Source organism: Ochlerotatus camptorhynchus, unplaced genomic scaffold (assembly GCF_037179485.1).
Source record: "Ochlerotatus camptorhynchus isolate MF236.1 unplaced genomic scaffold, CSIRO-AGI_Acam_v1.1 ptg000434l, whole genome shotgun sequence".
NCBI lineage: Eukaryota > Metazoa > Arthropoda > Insecta > Diptera > Culicidae > Ochlerotatus > Ochlerotatus camptorhynchus.
The window spans coordinates 9,195,369-9,215,079 of record NW_027040920.1 but is presented as its reverse complement, the minus strand read 5'-3'; the positions used below and the strand labels follow the sequence as shown (position 1 = coordinate 9,215,079).

The 19,711-nt window shown below is 37.8% G+C and overlaps 1 protein-coding gene across 4 annotated transcripts in view; it reads left to right on the top strand.

Annotated features, from left to right (window-relative positions):
• fus (fusilli) overlaps nucleotides 1-19,711 on the top strand; it is a 306,247-nt gene that overhangs the window by 173,467 nt on the left and 113,069 nt on the right. For all 4 annotated transcript variants that reach the window (XM_065234594.1, XM_065234595.1, XM_065234593.1 and 1 more), the window contains exon 4: nucleotides 12,428-12,713. In XM_065234594.1, the coding sequence (XP_065090666.1) occupies nucleotides 12,428-12,713 (286 nt within the window). The remainder of the gene's footprint in view (nucleotides 1-12,427; nucleotides 12,714-19,711) is intronic.

Here is a 19,711-nt window from a genome sequence, read left to right as displayed (position 1 = left end):
AATAGAGAATGCCGGTTCAGCTTCAGAAATGGAAGTACGAAACCCACCATGGAAGAAATTGTTAGTTTCATGCAAACAGTGGATGCGCATCCCGTTCAGATGGAAGCAACTTACCGCGTTGCGGAGGAAAAAGCACTTTTCAAAAAATTTCTGAAGCTTAAATTTGCAATTATGCGAATGGAAAGCCAGTGGAGGTACGCATGTTGCATGTAGAGGATTACGCTCAATATGTGTGATTTCATTGTTCCAGGGTGGCCAGCGAACCGGGAATACTGGGAATACCGGGAAAAACCCGGGAATTCGATGGAAGAACCGGGAAAAATAAATTAACCATACCATAGGATCAAATTTTTACACCAGAGTTTTAGAATTAACCATTAAAACAGAGTGATTCTTTACCAAATGAATGTCTTGCTCTTTTTGCTGCATAATTTACTCCAGTTTCCCCCACCTTTTTTTTTTTAGAATTAAATCACTCAGCAAAATTACAATTTGACTTTTGTCGTTTCAATTTCAGATGTAAAGTGCATGGGCCTTAAAAGAATGTTTTGAAGATGCTGGACTTTGGAAACAAATATTTGTAAAATCCTAAACTGAACTATTCTTTTCTTGGTTTTAATTTTTCGTTATTCAAAATTCGCATGACATGAATTCCAGAATTAACTTGAAATTTTTCTCTGAATTATCATGGAATTCTTCTGAAATTAACAAGAAAATACTCCGCGTAATAATTACCGTTAAATTCTGTTTTGGAATTTCCTTGAAAACCCTTCTAAGAACTTGATTGGAATCCTTGAACGGAGACTTTGATTCCTTTGAAATTCTTTTCAAAATATTATTTTAACTCTATTCAAAACAGCATAAATCTTTCGAAGTTCTATTTAGAACCCCCTTGGAGTATTTTAAAGAAATTCTGTCTAATTACACTAAATTACAAATAAAAGTAAACAAAATGAACTTCAATTTTTGATATATGATTGTAAGTTTTATAGTTTTCTAGATACAACTAAAAAATGAAATTTCACTTATTAAAACACATATATCTCCGGCTGTAATTAAGCTATATCAATGATTTGAACTCCAAATTATAGGTGAGATTTATTTTCGATCAGCTGAACCTCATTTGTCAGAGAGATTAGTGGCATTGTTGTTAATTAATAGTTTGATTTTTTTTTATGTTTTCCATATTTCCAAGAAAGTTTAATTTCAGGAAAGTTTTTAATAAAGGTAAATAAAAATGTTTGTAGTGGTTGTGCCAATAATACAACTAATCTCACTGAAAAATTAGTATTGAGTTGATCGAAAGTAAATTTTCTTACTTTTAATTTGGCATTGAAATAATTGATGCAGCCGGAGATATTTGTATTTAAGTAAACAAACTTTTATTAGATGAAATTTCATTTTTTAGCTGTATCTAGAAAACTATCCTACTGTGATTTTTTTCTGGCCACATTTTTGGATTCAGCGCAAGATTTTACATTAAGTACAAAGTTCAAATATGCTGTAAACTAGTGTTATTAGCATTTTTTGCAATACATTTTGTTGCAGCTCTGTCATGAATATTTCGCACTAGGGTTGACATTAGCGCCAGAACACTCTTAGAACTCTGTGTCTTGTTGAATTTTCATCATAATTAACTTAGATTTCTTCTTAAAATTCATCTATTATTTTCCTCACGATCCTCATACAAATCTCCTCAGAATCACGTAGGAATTTTCACAACTCCTTTTGAAATCTTCATAAATTACCTAAGAATTTAATTTAATTGCATTCTTCTCCACATAACTCTCTCTAAATTCATCTTAAAATTTCTAACTCAGAAATTTAATATAATTCTGGAATTCTGCGCTCCTTCGAAAATTATGTGGGGTCCTCAATATTTGTTTGAAATCAACACTTTGAATATTTTTAAATTTTACTAAATATTCCAGGGTTTGTCCGCAAGATTCTATTGATTGTTCTGTAATTTGTTATAACCCTTAAAATGCTTGCAAGTCTCAGAGCCTTGACAATTATGACTCCACGCAGGGCTGGTAGCAAGTCACTTTTTAGCTACTTGGTCACTTTTTTTCAAGTCAGTCACTAAAAAGTCTCTTTTTTTAAGACCAAGTCACTAAAGTCACTTTTTCTTGTAATAAGTCACTATTTTCAAGACTGATTATTCATTGCGTTGTGACGTTTTAGTGACGTTTAATCGTGTACAGAATGTCTACTCATTTTTCTGGATAAAATTACCTGAGTTTTCCAAGTAAGTAAGTCCAAAATCTAAAAATATCCAATGTCTTGAAGTTTCGTATTCCATGTACAAGTTCAAGATATTTAAAATATTCAAAGTGCCAGAATTGAGGGAAAAAATAAATAATTTATTTCAAGTTCATAATTAACTTTATGAAAGAAAAGAGATCTTCATTGTAGTCACATTAACTTTACAACAATTGTAGGAACTTTGGAGAAGTTCTGAGGAATGAATGGAAATGCTAAGAATTTCAGTGAAGCTCTATAAACAAACTGCAGGAAGATAAGGGAAGTTAACACGCTGAAAATATGGGAAACTTACTGCAAGCTGTAAAAACCTCAAAGCGGTTTTTTAGCATCCGAAACTTTTCAGGAACTTTTATGAAGTTCCTAGAATTTTAGAGAACTTTACAGGTGTCAAGCAAACTTGAGAAATTTAAGAAAACTTGAGGGATATTGTGCGAATTTTAAAGTAGCTCTAAGCACCTCAGAAAAGCAAGAACTATAAATTTTTAGGGAATTTCAGATCTTAAGAACAGTTCTCGTAACTATAGACTTTTGGAGCAGTTTTAAATCTACTATCGTAAATTTAGATAAATTCAAGATACTTCCATGATGTGCTGAAAAACAAATCAAGAACCCTTAATATGTTCCGCGAATTTCAAGAAAGTTAAAAGACCTTCAGAGAATTTCTGAAAACTTCAGAAATATTTCAGAAACTTCACAGCAGTCCAGGGAATTTTAGGGAAATTTACGGGAATTCTATTTATTTCCGAGCAGAATCGAGATCTTCAATAGAACCAAGAGCCTCATGGAAACTTCGAGAACATCAAGACAGGTCAGAGAATCAAAGGGCAGTTCAAATAATTTCAAGGAAAACTTCAGCAAAGCTCCTGGAAATTTTATGAACATCCGGAATACGTGAGAGAGATTTCAAGAACTTAAAAAAAATCCGAAAATTAAGCTAAGTTGATTAGAGAACATCAACGAAGTTCCATTAATAAAAAAGCGAGAACTTTTAGAAAGCAGCGATATCTTCAAGAAATTCCAGAGAACTAAATTTAGATATTTTTAGATAGTTTAGTGATATTCAGCGAAGTTCCGAGTACTTCGAGGACGATCAGATAGCTTCAGAATAACCCCATTAACTTCAGCTAATTTACAGCGACTAACAAGGAGTTCCGTGAGAATTCTATGATTGATCCGAAAATGTCAGAAGCGTCAATGAATTAGGAATTTATATCAGAAAATTTGCTGGATTATTAAACAAATTTATAGAATTTCAGGTAATCCTTGATAAGTTCAGGGAAAATTAGCGAGTGTCAATAATGGTTATAATACTTAAGGAAAATTTTCGAAACAAATTAATTATTTTTAGTAAAGTTGCTGGTTCTTAAAAACTACTGATAAATTCAGGGCAGTCTAGAGAACTTGAAAGAAATTCAGCAATCGTTAAGGCACCATGAAAGTCTAGACTATTGAAGAAGTTTTAAATTAGTGTCGATAATTTAAGGGAAGTTTTATGAACTTCATAAAAATCTTGAGAACGGTAGTGAAAATCATAGAACTATATTAATTATTTCGTTCTAATTCCATTGCGGGACCACAAAAGTTCCAGAGATTTAGAAAAAAACTTCGAAAACTTCACAGAAGGGCAGTGGTCTTTTGAAACATTATTTCATAGAAATCTATGGAGCTTAAGATGAGATCCACGAACTTCAGGAAATTTTATGAACATTAGCAAAATGCGGGAGCATTTGAGCTCTGAAAATTGGAGGAATTTCAGGGGAAGGTCAGTTCCATTAGTTTAAAAAAATTAGTGGGAAATTTGAAGCAGTTCCCACATTTCCAGATAACTTCAGAGACATCAAAAAGTTATTTGAGGTCTTCGCATAGGTTCAGAAGTTCACTGAAGCCTAAACATTTTTAGGACGTTTCGATTAAATTCAGCGCAGTACAACAAGCTTCATGAGAACTACACAAACTTTAGAGAAATTTTGAGAATTTCAGAAAAGAACAGAACCTCAAAGCAGTTTCGTCAACATTAGAGAAGTCAAATAAATTTTAAAGAAGTTTAGAGAACTTCAGCAAATTGTTAAATCTTTAAAGCAGATCCATGATCGTTAGAAAAATTGAGAAAACTTTAGGAAGTCATATAAAGTTCAGAATTTAAGGAGAAGTATTGAGAGCTTAAGGCTAGATTATTAAACTACAAAAGAACTAAAAGGCAGTTTGATTAACTTAAGAAAAATTTGAGAACTTTCAAGTGGTTCTGAAGACCTCAAAATAGTCCATTCCATATTCAACGGAGATTTCCTCAAAATCTCGATGAAGCTATCTTCAGAATTAAATTTTCTTTTAGTTTTCCTCGGAATTACCTGGAAATTCTCCACAATTAGAAAGCCTTTGGAAAGATTCTCCGAGTATTCATTGAATTCATTTCAGAGTCCCTTTTCAATCTCACTCCTTCCCTTGGAATTCTACTCACATTGAAAGGCTCCTAACAATTCATTGGCATTTCTCCTAAGAAATTTCTTAGATTTCTTCTTATAATTTGTTTGGCAAACTCTCCTGAATCTATTTTCCGAATTCCGTTGAAGATTTTTTCTGGAGTTATCCTCACATTTAATTGTAATCTTCCTTTTAGTATTTTCAAAATAATTCCAAAGACTTGTGCTCCGTATTATTTTTTCCCACAAACTTTATGAAATTATCCTCAGAATGCCTTAGAATTTTCCGGTGAAGTTCACAAGAGTTATTCCTAAGATTTTTCATTAAAATTTAATTTTAACTCAATTCAGGGTTTCTTGTAATTCTACTTAAAACTAAGTAGAAGTCTGCAAGTAGTAGACGAAATACGCATATATGTCAAAAGATAAGCAATTATAACGGAATTAAAAGGAAATAAACCAACACACTCAAAGTTCTCCATAGAGAAAAATAAAATGGTCGTATTTTAAAATTCATTATTTTCTTTAAAATAACCTTAGTAAGACTTTTTTTTTTAATTCTTTGAGACTTCCACGTATTTTAAGGAAACAAAAAAATGAATGAGGATTTCCAGTTTTCCAGATTTTTTAAGTTAGTAGACACCGTGACTAATACCGTTTGGTTATAAACTTTCTATTGAATCTTTCGCTTTAAAGGTTCATATCGTACATAAGTGTTTATGAGATAATTATTGAATAAGTCTAAAACATCAAACATTTATTTTCTCTTAGGTCACTTTTTAGTCACTATTGTTACAACTATAAGTCACTATTTGGTCACTTATTTATTCAACGTGGTCACTAAAATCACTATTTCTGACAACAGTGATCGCTACCAGCCCTGCTCCACGACTCAATAGTATGATTTTTTTTTTCAAATCTGTGATCTTTAAAAAATTTCAAAATCTCCCATTTTAAATATTTTTTCTCCAAATCTTGTATCACGAATTAAACACAAATTCTGAAGAAAAGTTCTAGTTTCAAACTGAACACACATTTCAAAGTCCCAGAGTCTTGAAAATCTTCTTAAATCAATCTTTTTTATCCTTTCAGTAAATAACCTTTCAGTAATATTTTTCAAGTATTGGCTATTGGACGTGGGTTTTAAATTTCATGAACCATGTTTAGTTTCACGTTTGAGTGAGTTCCAACGTCAAACGTTTTTACATATTTGTTTGTGTTTAACTTTGTACATCAGCGCGAGTACTGAAAGGTTAATATTTATGTTGGTATAGACAATAGAGTAAAGATACATATCCCATTCTCATTTGTATCAAGTTAATTTTTTCTGATTTTTTTTAAATTAATCTCTTATTTTTCACAAATCTGTCTTATAACCTATTCATCCAGATAGCATTTGGCCTAGTGACCTTATTATCTGTTTTTCAATAAATTCTAGGGCTTTGAAATCCTAAGATGTACCGAACATAAAAAGTGGTAGAATTCAATTTATCAAAGTATCTCGAAAGATCAATGATTTGTTTTGAATACATTAAGTGACTCATAGAGTTGAATTTATACTTTCAGCTTTAAAAAATACTTTCTGTAATTCTGCTTTTACTTTTCCCACAAATAACCTCCGAAAATTTACAGTTGGACACGTTTTAAAAAAATGCGTACAATTTCATTTTTAGTTGAATATTAACAACCGGGAAATTTTTAAGATTTGAACCGGGAAAACCGGGAAAACACCGGGAATTTCGAAATGAAAATTCACTGGCCACCCTGAGTTCACAAGTTCTTACCCCGAATGAACATTCACTCTTGCATCAGCAAGCTGTATTCTACTACAGTTCCTTAAGATCGTTCGAACCACTATTTACTGCAAAAGTAAACAATCACTTCCATTCCAACTAAGTTTCGCTTGGATCGCTACAAAAATGTCACTCAAATAAATCATGGCCATTTACCTAATCTACAATCGATCAGCCACTAGTACTTTTGATTTCGCTGCCGTACCGTTTACCGCATCAGCCACCTGCTCCCTAACTAGGTAGTGAAATCCATTCTTCCCCGCTGATGACGGCTCATATGCCATCACAGCGAAGGTTTAGGATTTGTTTTGTACTGCTCAATGGACTGAAAAAAAAACTATATATATATATATAGAAAATCCAATCGTTCAAACAGTAGTGAATGGAACCCCCAACCGGCGAAGAATGGCGATATAAATTTAGTGCAGATCTCGATTGCTATAATTTTTCCTGACCTCTCCCGCGATTCATTCAAAGTTCGCAACAATCTGTCATGCATCGAAACGTTCGACGTGAACCAGATCTATAGTGAGACAACGAGAGGGAACGTCTGTGATTTCATAATGGTACATAATTTGTGCCAGGCTAATAAATTCAAATTAATTCGAACGAATCAGCAGAAGAGAGAGAGAGAGAGGGAGCCATGTGGATGCCTGTGCCAGTTGCTAATCATGCTGGTTATTTGAAATTGATTGTTTTGATAGTGGTTCGATGAATGGGGACAAACTAGAATCCAACAGGTTGCCTGCAACTGGTTGGTTGGCTCTGATCGCCGCGAATGCTGCTAATCAGCGACATCGTTGGCAATTGCATGCCCCGGTATGTATGTATTCATCTGTCTTGTGTTGTCGTATAATTTATTTATCGAGGTCTCATGGAGCAGGATCTCTTCCTATTCGTTTTTGTAGGCGATTAAATTTTTCATTTGCGTTAATTAAAGCAACGCCAACCAATTCTATGATCCTATTTGGATCGTTTACACGCAATAACTAGCGAGATTTAGCGATCCTTCGAATACGAATTGGAAAGTGAATTCTCAAGGCCCCCACTCTTCATATCATCACAGCGCAGCGCGAGGTTATCATTTCATATCTTCTTATTTTATTAAGCCATCTTGTGCCCTGTTGTCGCTGTCCCCTTTATGGCGGTCAAGCGAGAGAGAGAGAAAGAGCGAGAGACAGATACGCCCTAATTACCCATCGCATGCATCGCTTGCCGCCCGTCGTGATGGTGTGGCGGGCGATGATGAACACCAGCAATAAACCGGGGTTCGTTCGATTCAAGTGGAATGCTGGCCACATTTTATCAGATTATACGATAATTGCTACCCTTTGGCCCCCTCGGTTGCAAATATCCTACTTTCGATTTTATACATTTCATTATTCATTACTGCCTGTCATGGCGGCCGTGTCAACCGAGAGTACAAGTGAACCTCATTGATCCAATTACCTTTCACATTTTGCGCATTTCGGAGGACCGTATGGTGGAAAAATACTACGAAAATTGAGCTTCTCATGTAGATACACTTGACACTGGGGTTCAGTTAATAGTTTTTATTAAATCATGGTGGTTTGACCTTATCTGTGAAACTGAAGTTGCCGATTCTGGTTGAATAGAATAAATCAATGAAAGGTTCATTGCCTGCAGTTCGGTTGGTCGGAGAAGCAAATAGAATAAGATGATGCCTGGATTTAAGGTCAAGGTTGAAAATGGAAGTGCGAGACCGATCTTGGGCGACTTTTGCCAATTCCATCAAGACGCTGGATGGTAATGTTGCTGAGATGGAAGCAGCCCACCGAATTTCGGAGGAGAAAGCGCTTTTCATTAAGTTCAAGTCGGAAGAATCTGTGCTTTATGCCGGAAGGACAAGCAAGAAGAGAGACGGACCTGAGCTGCTGTGGACGCTGCGGGACTCAAGTTTCTTTCAAGCCACCCAATTAGAGGCGCTGATGGTGTAGTGGTAACCGTGATTGCCTCTCACCCCAAAAGGCCTAGTTGGCTCCGCCGGGATTTTCTGAGGTATAACATCTATGATCATGCCTTCCGTTGCCGGTGGTCCCCGGTCCATGAGTTCATGGGTCGATAGGTAGGGTCCAGGTGTGGGAGTTGCCTTTCTGGCGTCGGTAGCATTGGTACTCAGTACGGGAAACATGATCGATGGAAAACAAATCTAGAGGAAAAAAAGTACTTTCGAAAACATCAACAGAGTTCTGGGATCTTCAGGGAAGTCCAGAGCACTTCGAAGGAGTTTTAGAATTTGTTGGCAATTTCATTATTTTTAGGGATATTCCGATTACTCGAAGGATGGTCAGATAACTTCAGAGCAGTTCCATTGATTAATTGCAGGAGCTTTCAAGAAGTTACGAGAATTTATGGAAAATTCCAAACATTTCTGGAATGTTAAAAAAAAAATCAGTAATATTAAGGGTAATTTCATTAATTTTTCAAGATAATACTATGGGTTTTCATAACGTTTTAAAATGCCATTTCAGAGTTATTCGTGATTTTTCGCGATTTTGGCGTTGAAAAGTCTAATTATTTTGGATACTTCTCATTCGTTTTAATGACTCTATCAGTTTTTTTTTTCAAATCTTTTTCGCACATTCAATGCCATTTTTGGATCGATTTGGCTTCTGGATTTCAGGCAATCATGCTGAGTTTTTACAGTCATTTTGGCCTTGCGACATCTGTCTTCAATATTGGTCGGTCACGAGCTTCTAAAATTGCTCATAGTGGGTCGCAAACCAGGAAAGATTGGAACCCGCTGGCTTAATGTCTTCGGGCTTGAACGATCGTCTGTTGCAATGGTTTGTTGTGATGTAAGGGGCTCGGTGGCCTTGTGGCAAACGTTTTTGCTGATTGAGGATAATATCGTGGGTTCAATCCCTTACTTACCTTACCAATCAGGCTACGGCCTTGTTGTCCTCTGCTGTCCGAAAAAAATCGTCTCCACTCTACTCGATCCATGGCCACACTTCGCCAGCCTCCTAATCTGCGAAGGGTCCGCAGGTCGCCTTCTACTTGGTCGATCCACCTTGCCCGCTGCGCGCCTCTTCTTCTTGTTCCTGTTGGGTCGCTTTCTAGAACCATTTTCACTGGGTCGTCGTGCGGCATTCTTATGACGTGCCCAGCCCACCGTAGCCGCCCAATTTTTGCAATGTGGACGATGGATGGTTTTCCCAGCAGCTGGTGCAATTCCTGGTTCATTCGCCTCCTCCACGTTCCATCATCCATCTGCACTCCACCGTATATGGTACACAACACCTTACGTTCTAAGGACCAAGGGCGCGTTGGTCCTCCACGAGCATAGTCTAGGTCTCGTGGCCGTAGAGGACCACCGGTCTAATCAGCGTCTTGTAGACAGTCAACTTCGTGCGGCGGCGAATTTTATTCGACCGGAGCGTCCTCCGGAGTCCAAAGTAGGCATGATTCCCTGCCATAATGCGTCTTTGATTTTCTCTGCTGGTATCATTTTTGGCGGTCACCAGTGAGCCCAAAAACACGAACTCATCGACCACTTCGATTCCGTCACCGTCAATCTGAACTCAGGGTGGGAGGCTAACATTGTCTTCCCTAGAACCTCTTCCTTTCATGTATTTTGTCTTTGATGCGTTGATGGCAAGTCCAATCCGCCTAGCTTCAGCCTTCAGTCGGATGTACGTTTCCGCCATCGTCTCAAAGTTCCGTGCCATGATGTCAATGTCATCGGCGTCGCCAAGAAGCTGGATGGACTTCCTGAAGATCGTGCCACTCGTGTTCCCAGCTCTTCTGATCACACCTTCTAACGCGATGTTGAATAGCAGACACGAAAGTATATCACCTTGCCGTAATCCCCTCCGAGATTCAAAGGGACTCGAGAGTGTCCCCGATACTCGAACAACGCACGGAAATCCGTACTCGTGCATAATCTGCCATAGCTGATCCGATTGTGTCGTATGCGGATTTGAAATCGATGAACAAATGATGTGTGGGCAGTTTGTATTCGTGGCATTTCTGCAGAACCTGCCGAATCGTAAAAATTTGGTCCGTGGTAGCGCGGGCACCCATGAATCCCACCTGGTATTGCCCCACAAACTCTCTTGCAAATGATGACAGGCGGCAGCATAGAATTTCAATCCCAAGCCCCTCTATATTACTGATCCTTAGAGCACTTTCCAAAGTGAATCCAGATTTAATTCATCCTTCCCACTAACAGAAAAACGTCCAGCAGAGGTATACTCGGTCTCTGGTAATAACGGATGTTGCAGTAGATGACCGTAAGGACGTTATTGATCTTTAAAGTACTGATACACCGGAGCTTACACACCGAAAATGGATTGCCAACTAGTTGTGGAAAATGATTTATAAACTAAATACGTCAACCATCGTACTCAGATTCACGTAGTAGATCAACCGTGAAAAATCATTGCTCAAATTACGCCATGCTTGTCACCAAATCATCATTGAGCAGTCATTCAACGGGCCTCACCGGAGACAGACGGGACGTAAACAAACACGCTTGTTGATCATTCAAGCAGAAGTTATTTAGGCGTACAATTAAGCACTATTTCGTCACATAATTACCTCGTCTGATGACGGTGGGTGAGACGGGCGGGCAATTCAATTGGCTATTTATACACAAACAACATTATTTCAAATCTTTCCGTCATGTCAGCCAGTCGGTGGTCAACCATTCTACGCGTGTCTACACTGTTAATGCCAGCCAATTACCCCCCGAGATCACCGAGACAAGGTGTCTGGCTCCACACCGAATTAGTTTGTTGATTCCGGCAAATTCAGTACTAAATAGTTAGGCTTCTCAACGCTCTCTATGATCTTTGTTTGTAATGTGAACAGCACTTTTCGGATTAATTGTATCGTAGGTATATACTAAGTGACTACGACGCAGCACGCTAAGTGTACAAAGGAAAAGCGCAGAATGCAGTTTCAACGGACAGTTCAAAGTCGTTCACGTTGGCACTGCCGTGTGAGCTTAATCGTCGTCGGTTAATAATTAGGCTGCAACTATGTTGAGCAGGTATGAGCATTACATATTAACTTGCTACTGCTGAGTGCTGAGTACATGCACCGTACCTCGGCCGGAGGGTATGTTTTCAAATGAAATGGAGAGTTGTACGTCGTAGTCCACTTATGAGCATGAACGATCAACGCTGAAGTGGCAAGTTGAGAAACGATAAAGAACTAGTTTTCGGATGTTGTCGATCGTCCAAAGGTGAAATTTGAGCTTGAGGGAAGGCAACACATTTCGAAAACCGCTGCTGACGATCCATCAATGGAATGACTTGTTCATGACTAATCCTACACATCATGATCAAATGAGAGCAAAACCGACCTACCGAGATGGAAAACCCGGAAAGTGTAACGCGACGTAGACGACTCACCCTGGCTCTCGAATACCGGTCATAGCTGACTGGCGAGTGCTGTGGCTGGCAATTGCACACCCCACAGAGGTCTATAATTAAAACTGGCCCCCGGGTTTCGCCACCCATGGTAACCAGTTCGAAAATGTTGCCTCTTGTGGTTGCTAATTTTCTCGGTTTTCATTGATAGCGCCATCCTGGTGCCCCACTCACCGACATCGGCTACCGATTCATGTTACCCTAGAAGGGAAAAAAATCAACCATTTCCTGTGTTTGGGGCAGTTACAATGTATGTCTTGGAGGCTGCAGTGTTACGAAATTGAATTTCAGTGGTAATTCTACCGTAACTTATCGAATCGCACTCGTCGTTGTCGCCGTCGCCGGTCGGCAGTCGGTTGTAAATTATGTCTTGTTAATTCGCTCGATATTTCCAGCGGGCACCACCTCAGAGGCCAACAATAAAAACCGAAGCCATGCGATAAGATTACCGCGAACGAACTCGCATCCCTCCACATGGGGTGCGCATCCGTCAGTAGTCAAGCTAACTTTTTCCTTAACTTTTCTTCTTATTTTTCCGTCTATTTTTCAGTTCGATGCCTACACACGGTCCCTCCAGATTGACCCCTGTGGGGCCAACTTTCGGCTGGTGACGGACGGACAGCTCCCGTTGCGACAGTGTTTCCACCCAGAAGGAAGTGCCAAAGATATTCAGCTACCCGCGTACTACTGGCGATTCAGCGACCTGCGGAAGGAGTACGTCCGCTTCAAGGCTGGCGATTTGGCCCGGGCCCTGGTGCCGGTATCCGATGTCACCAAGCTGCACACGATGCCGCGGTTGCCGACCGTGCTCGGTTCCGTGGCCGAAATTATGCAAGGTGAGTTAGTCGTTTGCTGGTTTTTAATTGAGGGGCTTAGATGGGGTTTATCAGTTTGGGAATCCACTGTGGGCTGATTTGACTGATGTTAAATTTGAAATTTTCGCTTCACAGCGCTCAAACGGTTTCACATTGGGTTCTGATAAGGCTACCAACATTTGAAGTTATTTAGTACGAAATTGGCTTGGCACAAACCATTTGAAGTTTATATGGAAAATACTGTTCAGCAGGCAACATTGGATTTAAGGCGCGTGGATTAGAGCATAAAAATCATGGCTACTATGTCACACTGCACAGTGGTACAGAATGCAGATTTAGCTGGAATGATATGTTTTGAGCCTGAAATTGAAACTTTAGACTAAAAGTCTCTTCTACAAAGTTGTTCCTTATAGTTAGGCCCTCATTTTTATGACAATGAATTCTAGGGTGGTTCCTATTATCATTAAAATCAAAAATCTAACTTTTTTGTTTGAATAAATTAAGGTATACATTTTTCGGCAAAGTTATAGCTGAGCTAATTTCAAGCAACTTTGTTGAAAATAACTTTTTTGTATCTCTTAAATTGGCCGATTTAGAGCTATTTTCTTGAATTGAGTTAGGGTGGCTCTTAAAAAAACAGTTTTTTTGCTCTATTTTTCTTATTTCGAATTTCTCAGCAAAGGTGTCTTGAGATAACTTTTAGATATTAAAAAGGCGCAAATTTTTGCTGCACAAAGCTTGTCAATACCTTTCGCCGATCAAGAGTTATTGACGTTTGTATACTAAAAATATGCATTTTTCAAATGGTAATATCTCTGGTTGGGGCAAACAAAAAAAAAGTTTTTTTGCAGCATTTGAAAGGGCGTATGTTATTCTCAATAATATGAAAAAAATTGAGGTATGTTATTTTTTAAACTCGTATAAAATCAATTTGAATTTATTCATATTTTTTACTTTATTTGAGTATATCTTTTTTATTAGAAGAGACACAGGCAACGAATTCAGCTATAAAACATTCGTCTTTAAGAGTTTTAAAAGTCTCTAAAAGATAACTTTCATGAGAATTTTCAAATAAAAAAGTTATTGCTAAAAAACTATTTTTTCCAGGAACACCCTAAGTCAACTCCGAAAAATTACTCTAAAATGAGAACGTTAAGAGATAGAAAAAAAAATTTCTTCGACAAAGTTGCTTGCAAGTGACTTAACTACAACTTTGTTCAACAACACATGTTTATATTTTGTAAAACAAAAAAGTTAGTTTTAAAAATTCCCTAATTTGAGGACCACCCTGACGTCTGCAAACACCAAAAGAAGGGAATTTTTAAGAACAAAAACTTCTTCGAAGACACTAAATGTCCAAATATTGAAACAAATGTACTACCTCATTTTATATAAATTTGTCATTAGAGTGGTCCTATGAAATCCATCTTTTGCCAATAACTTTTTTATTTGAAATTTATCATGAAAGTCATCTTCTTTTAAAACTCTTTAGGACGAATGTTTTATTGCTGAATTTGTTGCCTGTATCTCTTCTAATAAAAAAGATATACTCAAATAAAGTAAAAAATATGAATTAATTCAAATTGATTTTATACGAGTTTAAAAAATAACATACCTCCAATTTTTTCATATTATTGAGAATAACATACGCTCTTTCAAATGCTGCAAATAAACTTTTTTTTGTTTGCCCCAACCAGAGATATTAACATTTGAAAAGTGTATATTTTTAGTATAAAAACGTCAATAACTCTTGATCGACGAAAGATATTGACAAGCTTTGTGAAGCAAAAATTTGCGCCTTTTTAATATCTAAAAGTAATCTGAAGACACATTTGCTGAGAAATTCGAAATAAGAAAAATAGAGCAAAAAACTGTTTTTTTAAGAGCCACCCTAACTCAATTCAAGAAAATAGCTCTAAATCGGCCAATTTAAGATATACAAAAAAGTTATTTTCAACAAAGCTGCTTGAAATTAGCTTAGCTATAACTTTGCCGAAGAATGTATACCTTAATTTATTCAAACAAAAAAGTTAGATTTTTGATTTTAATGATAATAGGAACCACCCTAGAATTCATTGTCATAAAAATGAGGGCCTAACTATAAGGAACAACTTTGTAGAAGAGACTTTTAGTCTAAAGTTTCAATTTCAGGCTCAAAACATATCATTCCAGCTAAATCTGCATTCTGGACCACTGTGCACTGTAGAATACAGTGTTACCAAAAAACAACTGCTTGATCATGCCATGGTTGAAAAACGATCTTCTGCAAAGTTGTAGCGGACAATATTTCTCATAAGAATAGCTATAGAACAGTGCAATATGGAATAATGCTAGAAGACAATGAACAAAAGGTTATCCCATTGTAATTTCCATATAAACTTCAAATGGTTTGTGCCATGTCAGTTTTTTTTCAAATTTTGGGAGGCACCTAATCAGGGGCTGATTTGAAACTGTTTGAGCACTGTGGAGCGAAAATCTCAAATTTTGCATCCGTCTACTTTGCATATACGCCGCAGTGCACAGTCGTCTCAAAGTCATACTTAGGAAGGCTAAAATGTTTGTGCTTATACCGTCAGTTTTAGGTAATTACATTTTTTTAGCCATTCTTAGTAAGTTCTGTTATTTTTTAAAATTATTTTCGATAAACCGTTAAAAGTAGTAGAACAATTTATTTGAAGCAATTTTGCTCAAGAAACCCATTTTCTATCTCTAATGGTTCTTGTGTTAGGGGTAGACGGGGCAAGATGGCCATCCTAAGATTGCCATCATTTTTATTTGTAATAAATTCAATTAATACATTGAAACATTGCCTACCCTAGATTTTTCTTTCATGACTGTTCTAACACCTACGGATTAAATACTGGAACGTGCGAAAATTGGTGGACAAAAAAATCGTTTCTTTCAGCCAAATGTCATATCACAAAAATCTTCTTATTTTTCTTTTGGTAGTTCAATTCATATATTCTTTTACGGGGTGGCTTTCTCAGTCTTTTAGTAGAAACGATTAATTTTTTACGTTCCGTAAAAAATGAATCGTTTCTACTAAAGAACGGGTAAAGCCACCCCATAAAAGAATTACAATCAACCAGTCGAAACCACCATTAGCATTATCAATTCATATATTTTAAGGAAAAAATGTTCGTTTATTCTTTTGGTTTGCCAAATCCGAACTGCCGTTCCGTCCGCTTAACCCCTTCCAGTAAATTTTGCACAGTGGTCTAATCGACCTTATTCGCCGCCGAACGCCAGTTAGATTTAAACTGCTGCTCGTTTTCCATGGATTTATTAGTTTTTTTTTAAGATTCCGTTGTTGGAAGGGTTGTGGTCTTTGGTTAACACAACCACGTTGTTCGCATCGTACCACTCGATTGCTTTTTTCCCATAGTGGCAGCTCGCCAAGTCCGGCCAGAACAGCACAGGTCTATTATGTTGCTTTAGGAATGGTAGCAGCCGCTTTTCCAGGCACTCCTGGACGTAGATCTCTTGACTGATGGTTCCCGTAGTAATGAAAATGCCGCTTTTTAGACCACACGTGCATATGGCCTGCCAGACGAGATGTTTTTTTCTGGAACTTCGATAGTTTGATGGTTTTGAAAATTTCAGCCACCTTCCCTTTTCCTGATGCGGTATAAAACTCACATAAGTTTCATCGTCCATGACGACACAGTCGAACTATGTAATCTCGGTTCACCACCTTCACCTTCTTAAACGTCGACAACCCGGCTCGTTTCTTGGCCCGCTGCACAGTAGTATGGAGAGGTTGGGATTCCGCTTATATTTCACCGCCACCTTCTTCGTCGTCGTTGCCACGTCCGGATTCTTGCAGGCTTCCTGGTGGTCGACAGACGCTAACCGAACACTTTTAAAACGTTTGTTACGATCGATTTGGCCACATCCAGCAATTTTCCCAACTTGGCGTGTGAGAACGTCGGATTCTCTTGCTGCGCGAGCAAAATTTTGACACGCTGCTGCTCTTGCTTGGACTTCATTTTGAAAACTGGAGAGCAAACGATGAAAACTCATCATAGCAACCATTGTATATACACTCAACTTCCAAATGCAGCATTTCAGTTTTTATGTATTTTTAACAGAAATACACCAATTTGAAGTTGACCAATTTTTGCGCATTCCAGACTTTAATACAATTCAATGTATTCAGGACTGGTAGCGAGTCTCTTTTTAGTGACTTGGTCACTTTTTTCAAGCTAGTCACTATAAAGTCTCCTTTTTTAAGGCCAAGTCACTAAAGTCACTTTTTCTTGTAATCAGTCACTATTTTCAACTTTTTTAGTGTGAATTTATTTCAAGATTGATCATTCTTCTGTACGACTATCTAATCGATGCCTACATGTTGTTCTAGTTTTCGAATAATTCGAAAATGTGTTGCTTCGACAGAGCTTTTGGACGTTTAATCGTCTTTCTTTATTTACAGCAGTGTTGGCAAAATCAGAAATCAATTGATATGTTTCCGCTCTCATGCGCTCGCGTGATATTGGAACAAAATATATTGATATTGATTTTACAAGCTCCTTTGATATTGCGAGACTATTCACAACGTGCAAAAATCAAGCTAAGAGTTGACTCGACACAAAAATGATTCCATTGCACATCGTTTTCTTAGAAAGAGAAAGCATAGCTTGCTATCACTTTTTAATCTTCACCGATGGCAGACGCGAAGGGACTGCTGCAAGCCGTTATGGAAGTTTCGGTTGCATTCGGGTGTGATTTGCAATTGGTGAGTTTTGTTAGCTTGATATTCCGAGCTGCGATATCACAGCTTGCAGACTTAAATTTCAGATCCTGAATTAAGAAAAAAATAGCCATATCCCACAACAAGTTTCCGATTATTCCAAAATCTGGGGCATGAGACAGGGTTAATATCCCTTACATTGGTCCTATATATAAATTTCGAAGGGAAACATGTTTTGACAATGTTTCAATAGCAACCAAGAATATCCATTTGTTTTGTCCAGATGACGAATTATTATTATTATTTTTTAAATTACTTTATTTGTACAGGCTCAATCGAGTAAACTTTACAGAGCCAAATTATCATTTTCGAAAATGACGAATTATTCTACGAAAAATTTAAGAACAGGCGATGTTGGGCCCAAATTTGAAAAAATAACAAACCTTTTTCTTTAAATTGTATTAAAAATATGCTTGTTCTTCGACATTTTATTACGTAAAATCTCGTACTTTTTTTTTTTTTTTTGTTAAAGCTAATAATGAGCTGAGAAAAAAAAACAAATAGAAAAAATAATAAAAAAATGAGGTTGATATTTATCATATAGTATAGGTGTGATGTCCCAGTTGAAACGAATTTACTTTAAAGGGACCCACTTGTATACGAAGTATTAATTCAAAAATTTACAGTTATTTTAAACGAGGAACAATTATTGCTTCTGGTAGGTAATACAAGATGAATGTCGTGTAGATTATCTTTTAAATATTTTTTCAATTTGATTCTAAAAACACCGCGGTTGTTAATTTGTTTTAACTCTAGAGGCAAACGGTTGTATATATTTGGACCTAAAGGGTGTCCACGATGAAATTGCCACACACAAAATTGATTCGCAAAATTCGAGTTTTCATCCGATTGCCATCAAATTTTCAGGGATTGAGAAATAACTATTAAACTTCATTTTACCATTTTACTCGTATTTTATTTACAGTCCATACGCAAATGCCCGCACCTTGGCCTTAACCCCGGCCATAATATTCTGCACAACCTGTGAATCAACCGTTTTTTGCATGTAAACCCATACTTTCTTCAGTTCCTCGACTGTCTTCACTACCTTAGGTCGCTTAAGAAGGTGCTGCTTCATAATCGCCCAGTACTTCTCGATGGGGCGGAGCTCCGGAGTGTTGGGAGGGTTGAACATTTTCGGCACGAAATGGACCTTATTGTCCGCATACCACTTCAGCACGTCCTTGGAGTAGTGGCATGAGGCCAAATCCGGCCAGAAGATTGTTGGGACGTTGTGGGCCTTCAGGAGAGGAAGCAGCCGCTTCTGGAGGCACTCTTTTATGTACACCTGTCCGTTCATCGTGTCCTGGGTCACGAAAGGTGCACTCCGCTTCCCGCACGTGCAGATGGCTTGCCAAACCAGGAATTTCTTCGCAAATTTGGACATCTTCTGAGTGCGGACATGCTCCGGAACACTGAACTTATCCTTGGCCGTGAAAAACAGGTTGCCGGGGATCTGTTTGAAGTCGGCCTTCACATATGTTTCGTCGTCCATGATGCAGCATTCAACTTTCGTCAGCATGTTGAGGTACAACTTCCTGGCACGGGTTTTGGTGGACTTGTTCTGCTTCTCGTCGCGATTAAGGGCCTTTTGTACCTTGAACGTTCGAAGCCCAGCCTTAGTTTTGGCCTTCTGGACAAAACTTCGGCTTAGGTGCAGCTTCTTAGCCACATCCCTAACGGAGGCGTTCGGATTTCGGTTGAAGGCCCCAACTACGCGGTTGTGATTTTTGGTGTTGTACGGAATACTTTTTCCTTCACTTCTGGGCTTCCGATCGGTGGTCAACCGTTCCTCGAACCGCTTAATCACTCGCGACACCGTGGAATTCGCGATTCCCAACGTTTTAGCGATGGAACGATGCGAGAGATCCTTGTTCTCGTGATGAATGCGCAAGATTTTATCACGCACGAGCTGTTCTTTCGACTCCATTTCCGCGAGTTTTGATCACAGGACTTTAAAACTTGCAGGATGTAAATAATGCACTATGAACTAAATCCACCCAAATTTTCATTAAATGCTACCCAAAGGTTAAAAAGTTAGAGCAATTTCATAGTGTGGCAATTTCATCGTGGACACCCTTTATAATCGAAATCCTTTTCTGACCAAACATTGTGTGAGATCTTGACAGTTGTAAATTGTTAGCATTTCTAGTAGGGTAACTATGAGCAGCAAGAGGTAATTGAATAGAATGATGAAAATTATCGTTATGTAGGGTGTCGTAAACAAAAACAATAGTTTGTAATTCGCAAAGGCCATTAATCGGAAGAA